At 43.8% G+C, this 15,233-nt stretch overlaps 1 protein-coding gene across 1 annotated transcript; it reads right to left on the reverse strand.

Annotated features, from left to right (window-relative positions):
• Positions 1–499: 499 nt before the first annotated feature.
• On the reverse strand, positions 500–8,266 carry LOC139383921 (tumor necrosis factor alpha-induced protein 2-like). The gene is made up of 12 exons (XM_071128533.1): positions 8,182–8,266; positions 7,550–7,762; positions 6,044–6,692; positions 5,834–5,945; positions 5,494–5,616; positions 4,421–4,515; positions 4,191–4,286; positions 2,133–2,259; positions 1,815–1,937; positions 1,570–1,725; positions 1,375–1,496; positions 500–1,138 (listed from the first exon to the last, which is right to left on the reverse strand). Exons 2-12 carry the CDS (start codon positions 7,758–7,760, stop codon positions 988–990), a joined length of 1,965 nt encoding a protein of 654 aa, XP_070984634.1. The 5' UTR covers positions 7,761–7,762; positions 8,182–8,266; the 3' UTR covers positions 500–987.
• Between the last annotated feature and the right edge of the window lie 6,967 nt (positions 8,267–15,233).

The raw sequence follows: 15,233 nt of genomic DNA on the forward strand, positions 1-15,233 counted from the left end.
AGTAACTCAATTTGAATGCGTTTTGGATGGCCCCATTAGAGACATAGGATGGAATTTAGCTTATCTTTTTAAATGGAAAAGCCACCAACTGCATGCTTCCTCAATTGAATCCCAGGGGATATTATCATCAAGGTCTGGTGTTTCCCCTTAAATCCTTATCACAACATATTATCAAAACACTGATAGTCTTCCAGGGGGGAGACATTAACCTGGAAGTATTGGCAGCCTATCCTGTTAATGTTGTTTCCTTCCTCTTTCCAAAGTAATAGGCAGCTTACTGGTAATGTAAGCATTTACCTTGGAACTGATACACAAAACAAATCACAGTCGGCTAGACAAGTACTTAGTGGTGTATACTTCTCTTTGTCGTTGACAAAATAGTAACAATGACTTAGAATGGTTGACTAGCCAATTTGAGGGAAATCCTTGAGTAAGGAAGGAAACACTCAATAAACTCGTACTTCTTGAATCCATGAAGAAGAAATGACAGGGAAATATACAGAGGTGCCTTACAGATGTAATGCGTAGTCCTTTTTATTACATAAATAATTAAACATGCAAAATACAACATACAAATCTATAAGAAGCAATAAGAACACAGTATTCTCATGGAGGAAAAAACTGCAGTAACCTAAAATAACCGTATTATACAATATAACAAATGTCTACTTTTCACAGCACCCTCAAAGGCTCATAAGACACAGCCATGTGAAATAAGTCCCTTTAAGAATGCCCATATACAAAAGGCAAGCTATTTTGCAACAGTCTAATACACTACAGACTTGACTCAAGAGTGTTCAACAATCATTTGACCTGTTGTCACTAGTTCCCACAGCCACAAAATCATAAACCATACCCATTTTTACAATTTCTCGTGTCAAAATATGATTTTAAAACTCTAGCCTTAACCTTAACCCTAACCTTAACCACACTGCTAACCTCATGACTAACCCTAACATTAAATTAAGACCAAAACGCTAGTGGTGACTAGTGGAAACCCAATACCTTGGAGAAAAAGGATGGGCCATCCTGGGAGCTGGTGGTGTCTTGGATGTCCAGGAGGGTCTTCTTTATCCTCTTCACAGCTGAGGCAGAAAGGTTGGACTTGAGGCTAAGCAGGGCGGTCACCTGGACGTCACTGTGGGTCAAAGGGGAAAATGGTGAGCTCATCTGTTGTTCAATTCAAACACAGAATCATCTGCAGTGTGTTATTGGCCTTGTGCAATGAACTTTAACTGAATTTAGCATTATGACCTGAATTATTTCTGTGTCAATATCAGCCATCACTACATAGTACGCAAAGGAGATACAAAATCACATAGCTACAGTGTTGTGTAATAACAGTTATGTGAGTAAGAAGTATGACAGTTCAACCTGAGATCAGGGTAAGCTTGCCCCAGAGTTACTATTTCCAGCTGTATGGAGGAAATGTCTTGGAGTTTCAGCACTTCAGCAATCCTGGCCAGAATGTCACTCAGCCACTCCTCCCTGGAACCCTGTGAAAACAGTCACAATGTTATTTCCAGTGTGTGTGTGCGTGTGTGTGTGTGCGTGTACGTGTATTCTCACCGCTTCAGTGAAAAGTTGGTTTAGTCTCTGGCCATCCTCCCACACCGACCTGGCAGCCTGCTCCTGCATCTCTTTGTCTCTCAGCTTGATCTTCCTCTTCAGTAGCCTCCTCACGTACTCCACTGTCACCTCCAAGTGCAGCTGGCTCAGCAGCTCCTGCATAACCAGCCATTCAATCAATCAACTTCTCAATCTATCAATAAATCAGCCATTACATCTTTCAATCGATCTGTCAATCAATTTACCTGATGGCAGGAGTCAGTCAAGCCCGTAACATCCTGGGTGTGTTTGTTAATTCCTTCCAACAGCTTCTCGAACACATGTTTCTTCTCCAACCATATGGGCGTTCCCAGACTTCTGTACTGAGACTGTGTGTGTGTGTGTGTGTGTGTGTGTGTGTGTGTGTGTGTGTGTGGAGAGGAAGGGGCAGATAGACAACAGATCAATATCAAGACCAATGACAGGCTAGTAGGTACATACATTCCATATATTACTTCCTTTTCTCAGATGCAAAGTCAAACTTTTCACAAAGCCTGGATTTTAGATGTGTAAGTCAGCAATACCTTGAGGTCCTTGTGTATGGGGCTTGTTAAATATCTGTAGCCACAAGTTTTCATATCAGCTACTATGGACAAACAGCATTCCTTTATATCCACTGGGAAGAGATCTGCTTTCTTCACAATATAGTCCCTGTGTGGAATCATACAGGTAGAATGACTTATTAAGACGCCTCTGAAGAGAATGGATGACATTTTACATGCTCCTGACCAATTGTGCTATTTTGTTAGCTTTTTTGCGTTGTTTGTAACTTATTTTTTAAATGTATTTTGTACATAATGTTGCTGCTACCGTCTCTTAGGACCGAAAATATCTTCTGGACTTCAGAACAGCGATTACTCACCACAAACTGGAAGAAGCTTTTTCCTTCAACAAGACTGACGAGAAGGATATACTGATCTCCCGTGAACAGGCCCAAATCCCTGTCATTTACGTGAAGAAAACACAGAGGAAAAGAGGACGCAGATCGGGCTGCCTTCTGAGATTCCGTAGGCGAGCGAGTAAACTTCTACTGCCTTCCGTTCTACTTGCTAACATGCAATCATTGGAAAATTAAATTGATGACCTACGATTACGATTATCCTACCAACGGGACATAAGGAACTGTAATATCTTATGTTTCACTGAGTCGTGGTTGAACAAAGACACGGATAAAGAAGCGAAGGTAACCTGCCTAAATGATTACCACCGCGTAGTACTCACGTCGGTAGCCACGACGTGCTTTGAAAGGCTGGTCATGGCTCACATCAACAGCATCCTCCCGGATACACTAGACCCACTCCAATTCACATATCGCTCCCACAATCTCAATTGCACTCCACACTGCCCTTTCCCACCTGGACAAAAGGAATATCTATGTGAGAATGCTGTTCATTGTCTACAGCTCAGCGTTCAACACCATAGTGCCCACAAAGCTCATCACTAAGCTAAGGACCCTGGGACTAAACACCTTCTTCTGCAACTGGATCCTGGACTTCCTGACGGGCCGCCCCCAGGTGGTAAGGGTAGGCAACAACACGTCTGCCACGCTGATCCTCAACACTGGGGCCCCTCAGGGGTGTGTACTTAGTCCCCTCCTGTACTCCCTGTTCACCCACGACAGCGTGGCCAAACACGACTCCAACACCATCATTAAGTTTGCTGACCATACAAGAGTGGTAGGCCTGATCATCAACAACGATGAGAGCCTATAGGGAGGAGGTCAGAGAACTGGCAGTGTGGTGCCAGGACAACAACCTCCTCCCTCAATGTGAGCAAGACAAAGGAGCTGATCGGAGACTACAGGAAAAGGCGGGCTGGACAGGCACCCATTAACATCAACAGGGCTGTAGTGGAACGGGTCGAGAGTTTCAAGTTCCTTGGTGTCCACATCACCAATGAACTATCATGGTCCAAACACACCAAGACAGTCGTGAAGAGGGCACGACAAAACATTTTCCCCCTCAGGAGACTGAAAAGATTTGGCATGGGTCCCCAGATCCTCAAAATGTGCTACAGCTGCACCATCGAGAGCATCATGACCGGTTGCGTAACCGCCTGGTATGGCAACTACTCGGCATCTGACTGTAAAGCGCTCCAGAGGGTAGTGTGTAAGGCCCAGTACATCACTGGGGCCAAGCTTCCTGCTATCCAGGACCTATATAATAGACGGTGTCAAAGGAAAGCCCATAAAATTGTCAGGGACTCCAGTCACCCAAGTCATTGACTTTTTTTCTCCGCTACTGCATGGCAAGCGGCACCGGAGTGCCAAGTCTAGGACCCAAAGGCTCCTTAACAGCTTCTACCCCCAAGCCATAAGACTGCTGGACAATTAATAAAATTGCCACCAGACTATTACATTGACCCCCCTACCCCCATTTATTTTGGCAAATATTTTCTTAACTCTTCTTGAACTGTACTGTTGGTTAAGGGCTTGTAAATAAGCATTTCCCGATAATGTCTACACTTGTATTCGGCGCATGTGACAAATAAAGTTTGATTTGATCAAATTAGATGACTAGATTATGTCATGGTGGTCCTATCAATTTGGACATCACATCACATAAAGAGAAAATAAAACATACCTAAATTGTTCAACACAGGAAAGATTGGCCATTATCACAGTTCCGCTGTTTCTATTGTTGCTTCCCTTGAGAACTTTCTCCTGGAATTTCTTGTAGCTGGAAGTGTGTAATTTGGTACATTAGTAATAGATCATCTTGATTTGATAGTATTTGGAGTAGAATACAACACAATGCATTGTTACTTCATGATTCATAACATGCAATTCTGTCCTGCAAATAGCTTATATTACCTATTCAAGAAGTCCTTCAACAGGCACGCAATCATCTGGACTTTGGACGTGTCTCCCAAAACTGTCTCTACTGATTCGAATGCAGCATGAACAAACTAAAGGGTGTTGGGGATTAGTTGGGTAACATAGATAATATGTTTTATTTTCACAATATGCTTGTGAGATATTTGTTATTAGAATGTATCTCTTTGGACTATAGGGTTGGCAGGTTGCAGTTATTCCTTCTCAGCTAGGGCTCAGTTACTTGGGGCCCAGAGAGGGGAGAGGTCAGGCTTGTCTTATCTGTGAATGTGTCTAACTATTCCTAAACCATGTGAAGGGATGGTGTGATTAATGGGGAACCAGTTAGTTGGCTCCACAATGTCTGTACACCAGTCACTCCCTACTTTTCCCATTTGGGGGAAGAGTATGGCAGTGTCTGGAACCATTGTATGTCCCCTCTGATGTTGCCCTTCTCTTGACCTAGTATAAGACCTAGAGGCTCACTCTCCTCCGTGAGCTTGTCCAGGAGGGGGTGTATTTGAGATGGGTGTATCTAGAATTGACAATTAATATGCCATTGGATGAGGTAATGTTTTGGTAATATGAAGTACCAAGAACGAGATTAGAACCTTATCTTAGAGAGCAAACTGAACGATAATGTATAGATAATGCTGTCTGGCTATGGGATACTCCTCTCTCAAGTAAAAGTCTTCCTTTGTGCAGTTTTCCTAAGACCTGTGGTTTGTCATGTTGACTAGGGGGTGGATCTTTGCTATAAAAGATCTCAGTTGCCATTATGTTGACACTCTCAGAATTCATTTATAGACACTGAATTGATCTGAGAGTAAAAGGGCTATGGTGAAGCTCATATTATTAAAAGATGAAGTTTAAAGTATAACTCTGACTTGTGTGTGGTTTGTAAACGCTCCAATCACTTTGTAATACAGGAAATTACCACGACAAGGGACAGAGAAATAGAAAGTGAATTTGAAATTAATCTCTGTTGAAATAAACAACGTAATTTGTGACTAACTGAATAGTAAGAGCAATATAGGCATGAAGATGCCAAATATTTCCTATATGATGTCTACCTGAATGACATCGATGGCCAAGGGGCTAAAGTAACAGTTGTCTCTGAGCTCTGGCACAGATCCCTCCCTCCAGGCTTGCTCCTCTACATTCAGCACTTTGTTGATCAATGTCTGCACCTCTGTCTGAAAATAGAGCATAAACAAAACCATGCATTATCTAACAAGGGATATATTTATCTCTGGGATAATTACTGTAAACGTAACTTTTTTAAATGATCTACAATCAATTATTCACATCTAGGTGGGTAAAGCTAATATTTTTCTGTTTGAAAACATAAACACATGGGTCAGAAAGCTGTGCTCCAATTTGCAGGACACATTTATATTAAATAATATTTACCTCTTGGTGAGTAAGATATTGATTCTCCAGGTGTGTTGTTAACTCTTCAGTCAACAGCTTTCCCAACGCTTCAGGGTTTATCGCCTTGGTCAGTTCCAGATTTTGTAGAATCCTAAGACAAAAACCAGGAGTTACTATGTTAGTCAGTCATATCTCCTAACCTCCTTATATAGTATTTGAATAAGCAAACAAAAATAAGATATCACTCACTCTGGGTAGGCAACATTCACCCAATGCAGGAGGTAAGAACAGTCAATCATGCCCAGTCCATACTCTGCAATCTTTCTCATCCCTGCACTGAAGGCTTGGTGGTACATTTTTCCATACAGGTTGCAGATATCCATGTCCTCTGGATAACAGCCCTTCACATCCTTCACCACCCTCAGCAGGTCCTCCTGCAGGCGTCTGCCCTTCCCACAGATGTCCCTCTGCAGGGAGGAGCGTAGCTTGTTGCTCTCTTCGGGGGGCAATTCGGCATTGACCATACACTCCTCCACCAGGCTCTGGATGACAGTGTTGTGGTGACGTCTACACTCACTGGGCCTCCAGAAAGGCTGTTTACTCTCCTGCTTCAGCCATCGCCTATCCTGCTCCTCCTCCTGTAGGATAGCCTTCACTGCAGACTTCAGAACTTCCAGACTGTCTTTGTCCGGACTGAGAGAACTCTTCACAGCCAGGTCTATGTGGCTGAGGAGGCCTTTGCGATCTCTGGCGAGCTGCTCTTTCTCCTTCTCCCTCTCTGTGGTCGGCTGAACTACTTCTGAGATCCGTCCATATAGATGCTCCTCTCTGTCTATCAGCTGTTGGCCAGCAGCAGAGAGGCGATTTCTCTCAAGGTTCTGCTCAAAAGTCAACAACTCTGAGGGAAAAGACAACAAAAACAGTGTTGTGTTTACAGTGTCTAAACTATTTGCCACAAAACATGTACATATACATGTACATGTACATGTATGACGTGTTAGAACCAGTGGTGGGAAAAGTACCCAATTGTCATACTTGAGTAAAAGTATAGATACCTTAATATAAGGTTACTCAAGTCACCCAGCAAAATACTTACCTACTTGAGTAAAAGTCTAAAAGTATTTGTTTTAAACTATACTTAAGTATCAAAAGTAAATGTAATTGCTAAAATATACTTAGGTATCAGAAGTTAAAGTTAAAGCATAAATAATTTCAAAGTCCTTATATTAAGCAAAGCAGATGGCTCCATTTTCTTGTACACTCCAACCCTCAGACATTATTTAAAAACAATGCACTTATATTTAGTAGGTATGACAGACCAGAGGCAGTAGGGATGACCACCTGTATTCTTGATAAGGGCGTGAATTTGACAATTTTCCTGTCCTGCTAAGCATTAATCATGTAACAAGTACTTTTGGGTGTCAGGGAAAATGTATGGAGTAAAAAGTACATTTTCTTTAGGAATGTAGTGAATTACAAGTACAAATTGTCAAAAAATATAAATAGTAAAGTAAAGTACAGCTACCCCAAAAAACTACTTAAGTAGTACTTTAAAGTACTTTTACATCATTGGTTAGAACTATCTACAGATGTGGTATAAACAAATAAATCAGTCATGAGAAAAATGTACATTTAATATCTGGGATTTTTATGATAACCTATGATAACCTAGGAATTATAAAATGTTTTTTAAAAAAAAGACATGGAATTACAGATAGAGAAGTGGAGAGAGAACTCGTTGTAGGTTTCACTCACCCTTCTGGGGGGCAGCTATAAGACTGGATGTGTTGGGTACATCTGGAAAGGAGACGTGGCTGTTGCTCTTGGAATTCCTTCTAAGGATAGGGGGCAGTGTAAAATGTTTAAACTTTCTTCCAGCTGATGTTGTCTTTCCACTGTGTTCCACTGGAGATTCTGGTTTAGTGGATCCTATTCCTGGGGTGTTGCTGGTCCGCAGGGTCCTCATTGCTACAAAGAGACAGTCAGAGACAGGTGGTCACTTACTGCATTTGCAATGTGTTCTAAACTGATTGTGTTCAATCTGCTGCATTGTTAAATATTGTAGCGATATTAACCCAACACCTAGCGACCTCAGCAAGAGGTTTGGACCTCTTAGCATAACGGTTGAAGTATTGGTTTGACTATCGCTTGACCATGGTTCGAGTCTTGGTCTGGCCACATCCCGCCGGGTACTCTACAATATTTAAAGCCGTTTTTATGTCACATTATCTCTATCTACCCTTAATAAAAATTGGGTAAAAGGTTAGAAATACAGTCGGCATATATGTATATATAATTGCCAAGTATATTTTGTAAATGAAAACATTTGACATCATAAGTAAACTTTCAGTATGCAGAGGCAAAATAAAGCATGCATAAAGACCTACCTGCTGAAGCCAGATAGAAAAATATGTGTGAACTGAAAGGAATCGATCTACTCTCATGACAGTACAGATAACGTCTGCATATCGTAAAAACACTTCAATTTATAGGCTGCAGCAAGACAGGGTGGGCTCGCGAGGCAGCCTGGTCTCATAGACTAGACGTAACATAGTACACTTAAATCCAGGATACTCACATCATTATGATATGTTATGTTTGGTATGGTTGCATAAGACCACGGCCGACCACTGCCCGAAAACAATGACAATTTCTCTCAACCAGTGGCATATGGGGGTTTTAGGTGAGCGCTGATGCCGCCCTGAGATAAGCAGTGCCCACTTTGTAAAAGACAGGGGCGCAAAATATTTTGCTTGTCCATTCCCAGTGCTCTCACCAGGGTGCTGTTGGAGTGGCAAAGCTAAAATACCACCTCTGCAAAACGAACAACTCAGCTTGACCCTGCCTACCCAATAGCAGTCAGTTATCCCTTGTCATTCATCCCCCAGATCTGATTGATGCCACTCTGCTTTACCACTGAGCTAGTTTACAGCTAGGGACTGTTCCTCAAACTCAACAGTAAGGGCCATATGGTAAAGTGGGCTATCCTCAGTGCCTAGTGCCTATGCTGCCTCGCTCTCGTTCCACCAGGATCGTCCAGGCCAGAGCTTCCACCGTAGCCCACTATGAGAGGCCACTATTTCGTGGATTGACTAAGCCCAGAATCACCCCTCTTATGACGCTGACCAATGCACTCAGTACCTATAGTTCGGTCTCAGGTTCTTTTATTCCAGCAACTCGGGGTCACAATGGACAAATTAACCAATGTTAAAAATCCTCATTCAACCAAGTCAATCTCAGAAACCTAGAGTAAAACGACATGCACTTGTAAGACTATTTGATGACATAGGGTTTCAGAACAATAAATCAAGTTTATTCAAAATTCCAGAAACAGGCATAAAAAGTCCCAGTTCAATCAATCAATATTGTGATAAGCAAAAGTTAGATACCTGGATTTCACATGACTGAATACAGATATGCATCTGTTAGTCACAGATACCTTAAAGAAATGTAGCGGGGTGGATTAGAAAACCAGTCAGTATCTGGTGTGACCATTTGCCTCATGCAGCACGACAAGCTGTTGAATGTTATCCCACTCCTCTAAAATGTCTGGGCGAAATTGCTGGATATTGGCAGGAACTGGAACACGCTGTCGTACACATCATTCCAGAACATCCCAAACTGGCTCAATGGGTGACATGTCTGGTGAGTATTTAGGCCATGGTGTCACGTTCTTACCTTAGTTCTGTTATTATATCTTTGTTTTAGTATGGTGAGTTGGGTGGGTTGTCTATGTTATTTTTTCTATAATTTGGGATTTCTGTGTTCGGCCTAGTATGGTTCTCAATCAGGGGCAGCTGTCAATCGTTGTCCCTGATTGAGAATCATACTTAGGTAGCCTGGTTTCACTTTTGAGTTGTGGGTGTTTATTTTCCGTGTCGGTGTTTGTGCCACACGGGACTGTTTCGTTTGTGTCGTTGATTCACGTTTATTGTTTTGTATTTCAGTGTTCATTTTGATTAAACATTATGGACACTTACCACGCTGAGTATTGGTCCTCCGATCCTTCTCACTACCCCTCCTCAGAAGAGGAGGACGAGAACCCTTACAGAAACACCCACCAACCAAGGACCAAGCAGCGTGGTAGCGGGCAGCAGCGATCTCCGGACTCCTGGACATGGGAGGAGATACTTGACGGCAAGGGACACTGGGCACAGGCTGGGGAATATCGCCGGCAGAGCTGGAGGCAGCGAAAGCTGAGCAGCGGTGATATGAGGAGGCAGCACGGCAGTGCGACAGGCACGAGAGGCAGCCTCAACATTTTTTGGGGAGGGGGCACACGGGGAGTGGGGCAGAGTAAGGTTGGAGACCTGAGCCCACTCCACGTGCTTATCGGAAGAAGCGCATTACTGGTCAGGCACCGTATTATGCGGTCAAATGCACGGTGTCGCCAGTACGCGCTCATAGCCCGGTGGGCTATAGGCCAGCCCCCCGCAAGTGCCATGCGAGAGTAGGCATCCAGCCAGGGCGTGTTGTGCCAGCCCAGCGTGTTTGGTCTCCAGTACGCCGTTTCGGTCCAGGGTATCCTGCGCCGGCGCTGCGTGCTGTGTCTCCAAGGCGCTGGGAGGGTGCAGTGCGTTCTATGCCTGCGCTCCACCCGTGCCGGGCGAATGTGGGTATTGAGCCGAAGGGAGAGGTGCGAGTGGTATGCACCAGAGCTCCAGTGCTTACCCACAGCCCGGTTCAATCTGTGCCTGCACTCGGGAGGGTCCGGGCTAAAGTGGGCATCCAGCCTGGAGGAGTGGTGCCAAGGCTGCGCACCAGAGCTCCAGTGCTCCCCCCACAGCCCGGTCCATCCGGGCCTCCTCCATGCACCAGGCCTCCTGTAGGTCTCCCCAGCCTGGTGGGCCCTGTGGCAGCCCCACGCACCAGGCTGTCTCTCTGTCTCCTCCCTACAGGAGCTCCCGCCTGTCCGGCGCTGCCGGAGTCTCCCGCCTGTCCGGCGCTGCCGGAATCTCCCGTCCATTCGGGACCCCTGGTGAGGGTCCCCAGTCCAAGGTCGGCGGCGAGGATCACCGCTCTTAAGAGGCTACGGAGGCGAATAGAGAGGTGGAGAAGGACTATGGTGGAGTGGGGTCCACGTCCCGCGCCAGAGCCGCCACCGCGGACAGACCCTCCTATATAGGTTTAGGTTTTGCGCCGGAGTCCGCACCTTTGGGGGGGGGGTACTGTCACGTTCTGACCTTAGTTCTGTTATTATATCTTTGTTTTAGTATGGTCAGGGCGTGAGTTGGGTGGGTTGTCTATGTTCGTTTTTCTATAATTTGGGATTTCTGTGTTCGGCCTAGTATGGTTCTCAATCAGAGGCAGCTGTCAATCGTTGTCCCTGATTGAGAATCATACTTAGGTAGCCTGGTTTCACTTTTGAATTGTGGGTGTTTATTTTCCGTGTCAGTATTTGTGCCACACGGGACTGTTTCGTTTGTGTCGTTGATTCACATTTATTGTTTTGTATTTCAGTGTTCATTTTGATTAAACATTATGGACACTTACCACGCTGAGTATTGGTCCTCCGATCCTTCTCACTACTCCTCCTCAGAAGGAGGAGGAGAATCCTTACACATGGATGAACTAGGACATTTTCAGCTTCCAGGAATTGTGTTCAGATCCTTGCGACATGGGACCATGCATTATCATGCTGAAACATGAGGTGATGGCGGCAGATGAAATACACGACAAATGGGCCTCAGGATCTCATCATGGTATCTCTATGCATTCAAATTGCCCTTGATAAAATGCAATTGTGTTCGATGTCTGTAGCTTATGCCTGCTCATACCACAACCCCGCTGCCACCATTGGGCACTCTGTTCACAACATTTACATCAACAAACCGCTTGCCCAATAGATGCCATACAGTTGAACCCGGGATTCATCCATGGGCTTCCGAGAGGCACAGCAGTCTGAAGCACTGCATTTCAGTGCAAGAGGCGTCACTACAGTCCCTGGTTTGAATCCAAGCAGTATCACATCCGGCCGTGATTGGGAGTCCCATAGGGCGACACACAATTGGCCCAGCGTCATCCGGGTTTAGCCTGGGTTAGGCGTCATTGTAAATAAGAATTTGTTCTTTAGTGACTTGCCTAGTTAAATAAAAAATCAATGAAGAGCACACTTCTCCAGCGTGCCAGTGGCCATTGAAGGTGAGCATTTGCCCACTGAAGTTGTTTACGATACTGAACTGCAGTCAGGTCAAGACTCTGGTGAGGATGACGAGCATGTAGATGAGCTTTCCTGAGATGGTCTCTGACAGTTTGAGCAGAAATTCTTTGGCTGTGCAAATCCACAGTTTCCTCAGCTGTCTGGGTGGCTGGTCTCAGACGATCCCACAGGTGAAGAAGCCGGATGTGGAGGTCCTGGGTTGGCGTGGCTACACGTGAGGCCGGTTAGACGTACTGACAAAATTCTCTAAAACAACGTTGGAGGTGGCTTATGGTAGAGAAATGAACATTACATTCTTTGGCAACAGCTCTGGTGGACATTCCTGCAGTAACATGCCAATAGTGCGCTCCCTTAAAACTTGAGACTTCAGTGGCGTTGTGTGACAAAACTGCACATCTTAGAGAGGCCTTTTATTGTCCCCAGCACAAGATGCTGTTTGATGATCATGCTGTTTAATCAGCTTCTTGATATGCCACACCTATCAGGTGGATGGATTATCTTGGCAAAGGAGAAATGCTCACTAACTTTAAGGACAGACGCTGGAGACGAGAAGCAAGTACAGGGAGTGAACATTTAATGAAAACACAGACATGAAACAGAACACGGACAGCGTCTGGACAGGGGAAACGTAACCGACAATAATGCTGACACGGGGAACCAACGGAGGAACAGACAGATATAGATGGGGCAATCAACAAGGTGAAGGAGTCCAGGGGTGAGTCCAATGAGAGCTGCTGCGTGTAATGATGGTGACAGGTTTGCGTAATGAAGGGCAGGCTGGGGCCCTTGGGCGCCAGAGAGGGAGAAAGGGAGCAGGCGTGACACTAACAGGGATGTAAACAAATTTGTGCAAAATTATTTTGAGAAATAAGCTCTTTGTGTGTATGGAACATTTCTGTGATCTTTTATTCAGCTCTTTGAAAAAGGAGGGAGTTGTGTAGTGACCCTGGATTATAAATGCTGATATAGACTGCAGCTGGAGCATGCTTGCAGTGAAAGCTTAGTTGTTTGATTTATTTTCTGTTATGTAATGTCATTGCGTTCTAGACTTGAGAAAATTAAGAAATTGTCATTACCTGCTTTGTCCCTCAACCTCCTTAATAACTTAATTCTGTCAGAGCACGTGTTGCTATGAATGATGGGTTCTCTGCCCCCCTGCGTCTGGTCCAGCAGAGTTTAATGTTGCTTAGCAATAGACAGGTCAGGAGGATACCAGGTAGTAACTTTATAACGAGGTTGAACTGTTCTTTGGCAACCGGGTTTCTTCATATGAAGTTATTGACTTTCATGTAGGCGTGGCTTTGCTTCTGTGATCTGATGATGCTGTGGAGTCGTTTTCAGGGATCTCAACATTCTCGTAACTATTTTCCCGATACTATCATGTGCTGGTTTGGCCTGCTGGCAGCTCACACGATAAACAGGCACATCATGTGTATAATGCCTTGACTTAAACTTTATTTACAAGATAATGATTGCCTTTATTATACATTTGCGTATCATTATAGCTACAGTATGAGCTTTCATGAGCTGACACAAATGATCGGTGAATGATGAGAACAGTAGATCTATACAGTAGATGTTGGATGGATTTATTGTGATTGACTCATAGTTAAGAGCAGACAGATGAGTACAAACCTTTGTGTTGCATGTTGCCCTGTAAAATTGGCCAACCTTATCGTTAATTGAAACATATGATCAGAGGGGAACAAAAACTCTCACTTCCCTAACCAAAATACTGCATTTGGTTTGTGTAAATCTCAGATCTGATATTTCAAAACCCATATTTTACACCCCCCCCCCCCCCCCCCCCCCAAAAAAAAAACTGACTTCCCAATTAAATTTGAAGTCGGAAGTTTACATACACCTTAGCCAAATACATTTAAACTCAGTTTTTCACAATTTCTGACATTTAATTCTAGTAAAAAATCCCTGTTTTAGGTCAGTTATGATCACCACTTTATTTTAAGAATGTGAAATGTCAGAATAATTGTAGACATAATTATTTGTTTCAGCTTTTATTTTTTTCATCACATTCCCAGTGGATCAGAGGTTTACATACACGCAATTAGTATTTGGTAGCATTGCCTTTAAATTGTTTAACTTGGGTCAAACGTTGCGGGTAGCCTTCCACAACCTTCCCACAATAAGTTGGGTGAATTTTGGCCCATTCCTCCTGACAGAGCTGGTGTAACTGAGTCAGGTTTGTAGGCCTCCTTGCTCGCACACCCTTTTTCAGTTCTGTCCACAAATTTTCTATAGGATGAGGTCAGGGCTTTGTGATAGCCACTCCAATACCTTGACTTTGTTGTCCTTAGGCCATTTTGCCACAACTTTGGAAGTATGCTTGGGGTCATTGTCCATTTGGAAGACCCATTTGCGACCAAGCTTTAACTTCCTGACTGATGTCTTGAGATGTTGCTTCAATTTATTCACATAATTTTCGTCCCTCATGATGCCATCTATTTTGTGAAGTGTACCAGTCCCTCCTGCAGAAAGCACCCACACAACATGATGCTGCAAACCCGTGCTTCACTGTTGGGATTGATTTGCACTTTTTGCACCAAAGTACGTTCATCTCTAGGAGACAGAACGTGTCTCCTTCCTGAGTAGTATGACGGCAGCGTGGTCCCATGGTGTTTATACTTGCCTACTATTGTTTGTACAGATGAACGTGGTACCTTCAGGCGTTTGGAAATTTCTCCGAAGGATGAACCAGACTTGTGGAGGTCCACAATTTTTTTCTGAGGTCTTTGCTGATTTCTTTTGATTTTCCCATGATGTCAAGCAAAGAGGCACTGAGTTTGAAGGTAGGCCTTGAAATACATCCACAGGTACACCTCCAATTGACTCAAATGATGTCAATTAGCCTACCAGAAGCTTCTAAAGCCCTGACATAATTTTTTGGAATTTTCAAAGCTGTTTAAAGGCACAGTCAACTTAGTGTATGTAAACTTCTGACCCACTGGAATTGTGATTCAGTGAATTATAAGTGAAATAATCTCTCTGTATACAATTGTGTGCAAAACTGTCATCAAGTCAAAGGGTGGCTACTTTGAATAATCTAGAATATGTTTTGATTTGACAACACTTTTGTGATTACTACATGATTCCATGTGTTATTTCATAGTTTATGTCTTTGCTATTATTCTACATTGTAGGAAATAGTAAAAAATAAAGAAAAACCCTTGAATGAGTAGGTGTGTCCAAACTTTTGACTGGTACTGTATAGTATATTTTTTGTTGTTGAAAATGTATTCTACAAAAAGCGGGCTGCAGGCC

The sequence above is a fragment of the Oncorhynchus clarkii genome, chromosome 25, assembly GCF_045791955.1.
Source record: "Oncorhynchus clarkii lewisi isolate Uvic-CL-2024 chromosome 25, UVic_Ocla_1.0, whole genome shotgun sequence".
Taxonomy (NCBI): Eukaryota; Metazoa; Chordata; class Actinopteri; order Salmoniformes; family Salmonidae; genus Oncorhynchus; species Oncorhynchus clarkii.

Coding starts and splice junctions, on each gene's coding strand:
- LOC139383921 (XM_071128533.1), bottom strand. CDS start 7,760: ATGAGGACCCTGCGGACCAGCAACACCCCAGGAATAGGATCCACTAAA. Junction 6,693..7,549: donor TATAGCTGCCCCCCAGAAGG/GTGAGTGAAACC, acceptor CTTTTCCCTCAG/AGTTGTTGACTTTTGAGCAG. Junction 5,946..6,043: donor GTGAATGTTGCCTACCCAGA/GTGAGTGATATC, acceptor TTTTTGTCTTAG/GATTCTACAAAATCTGGAAC.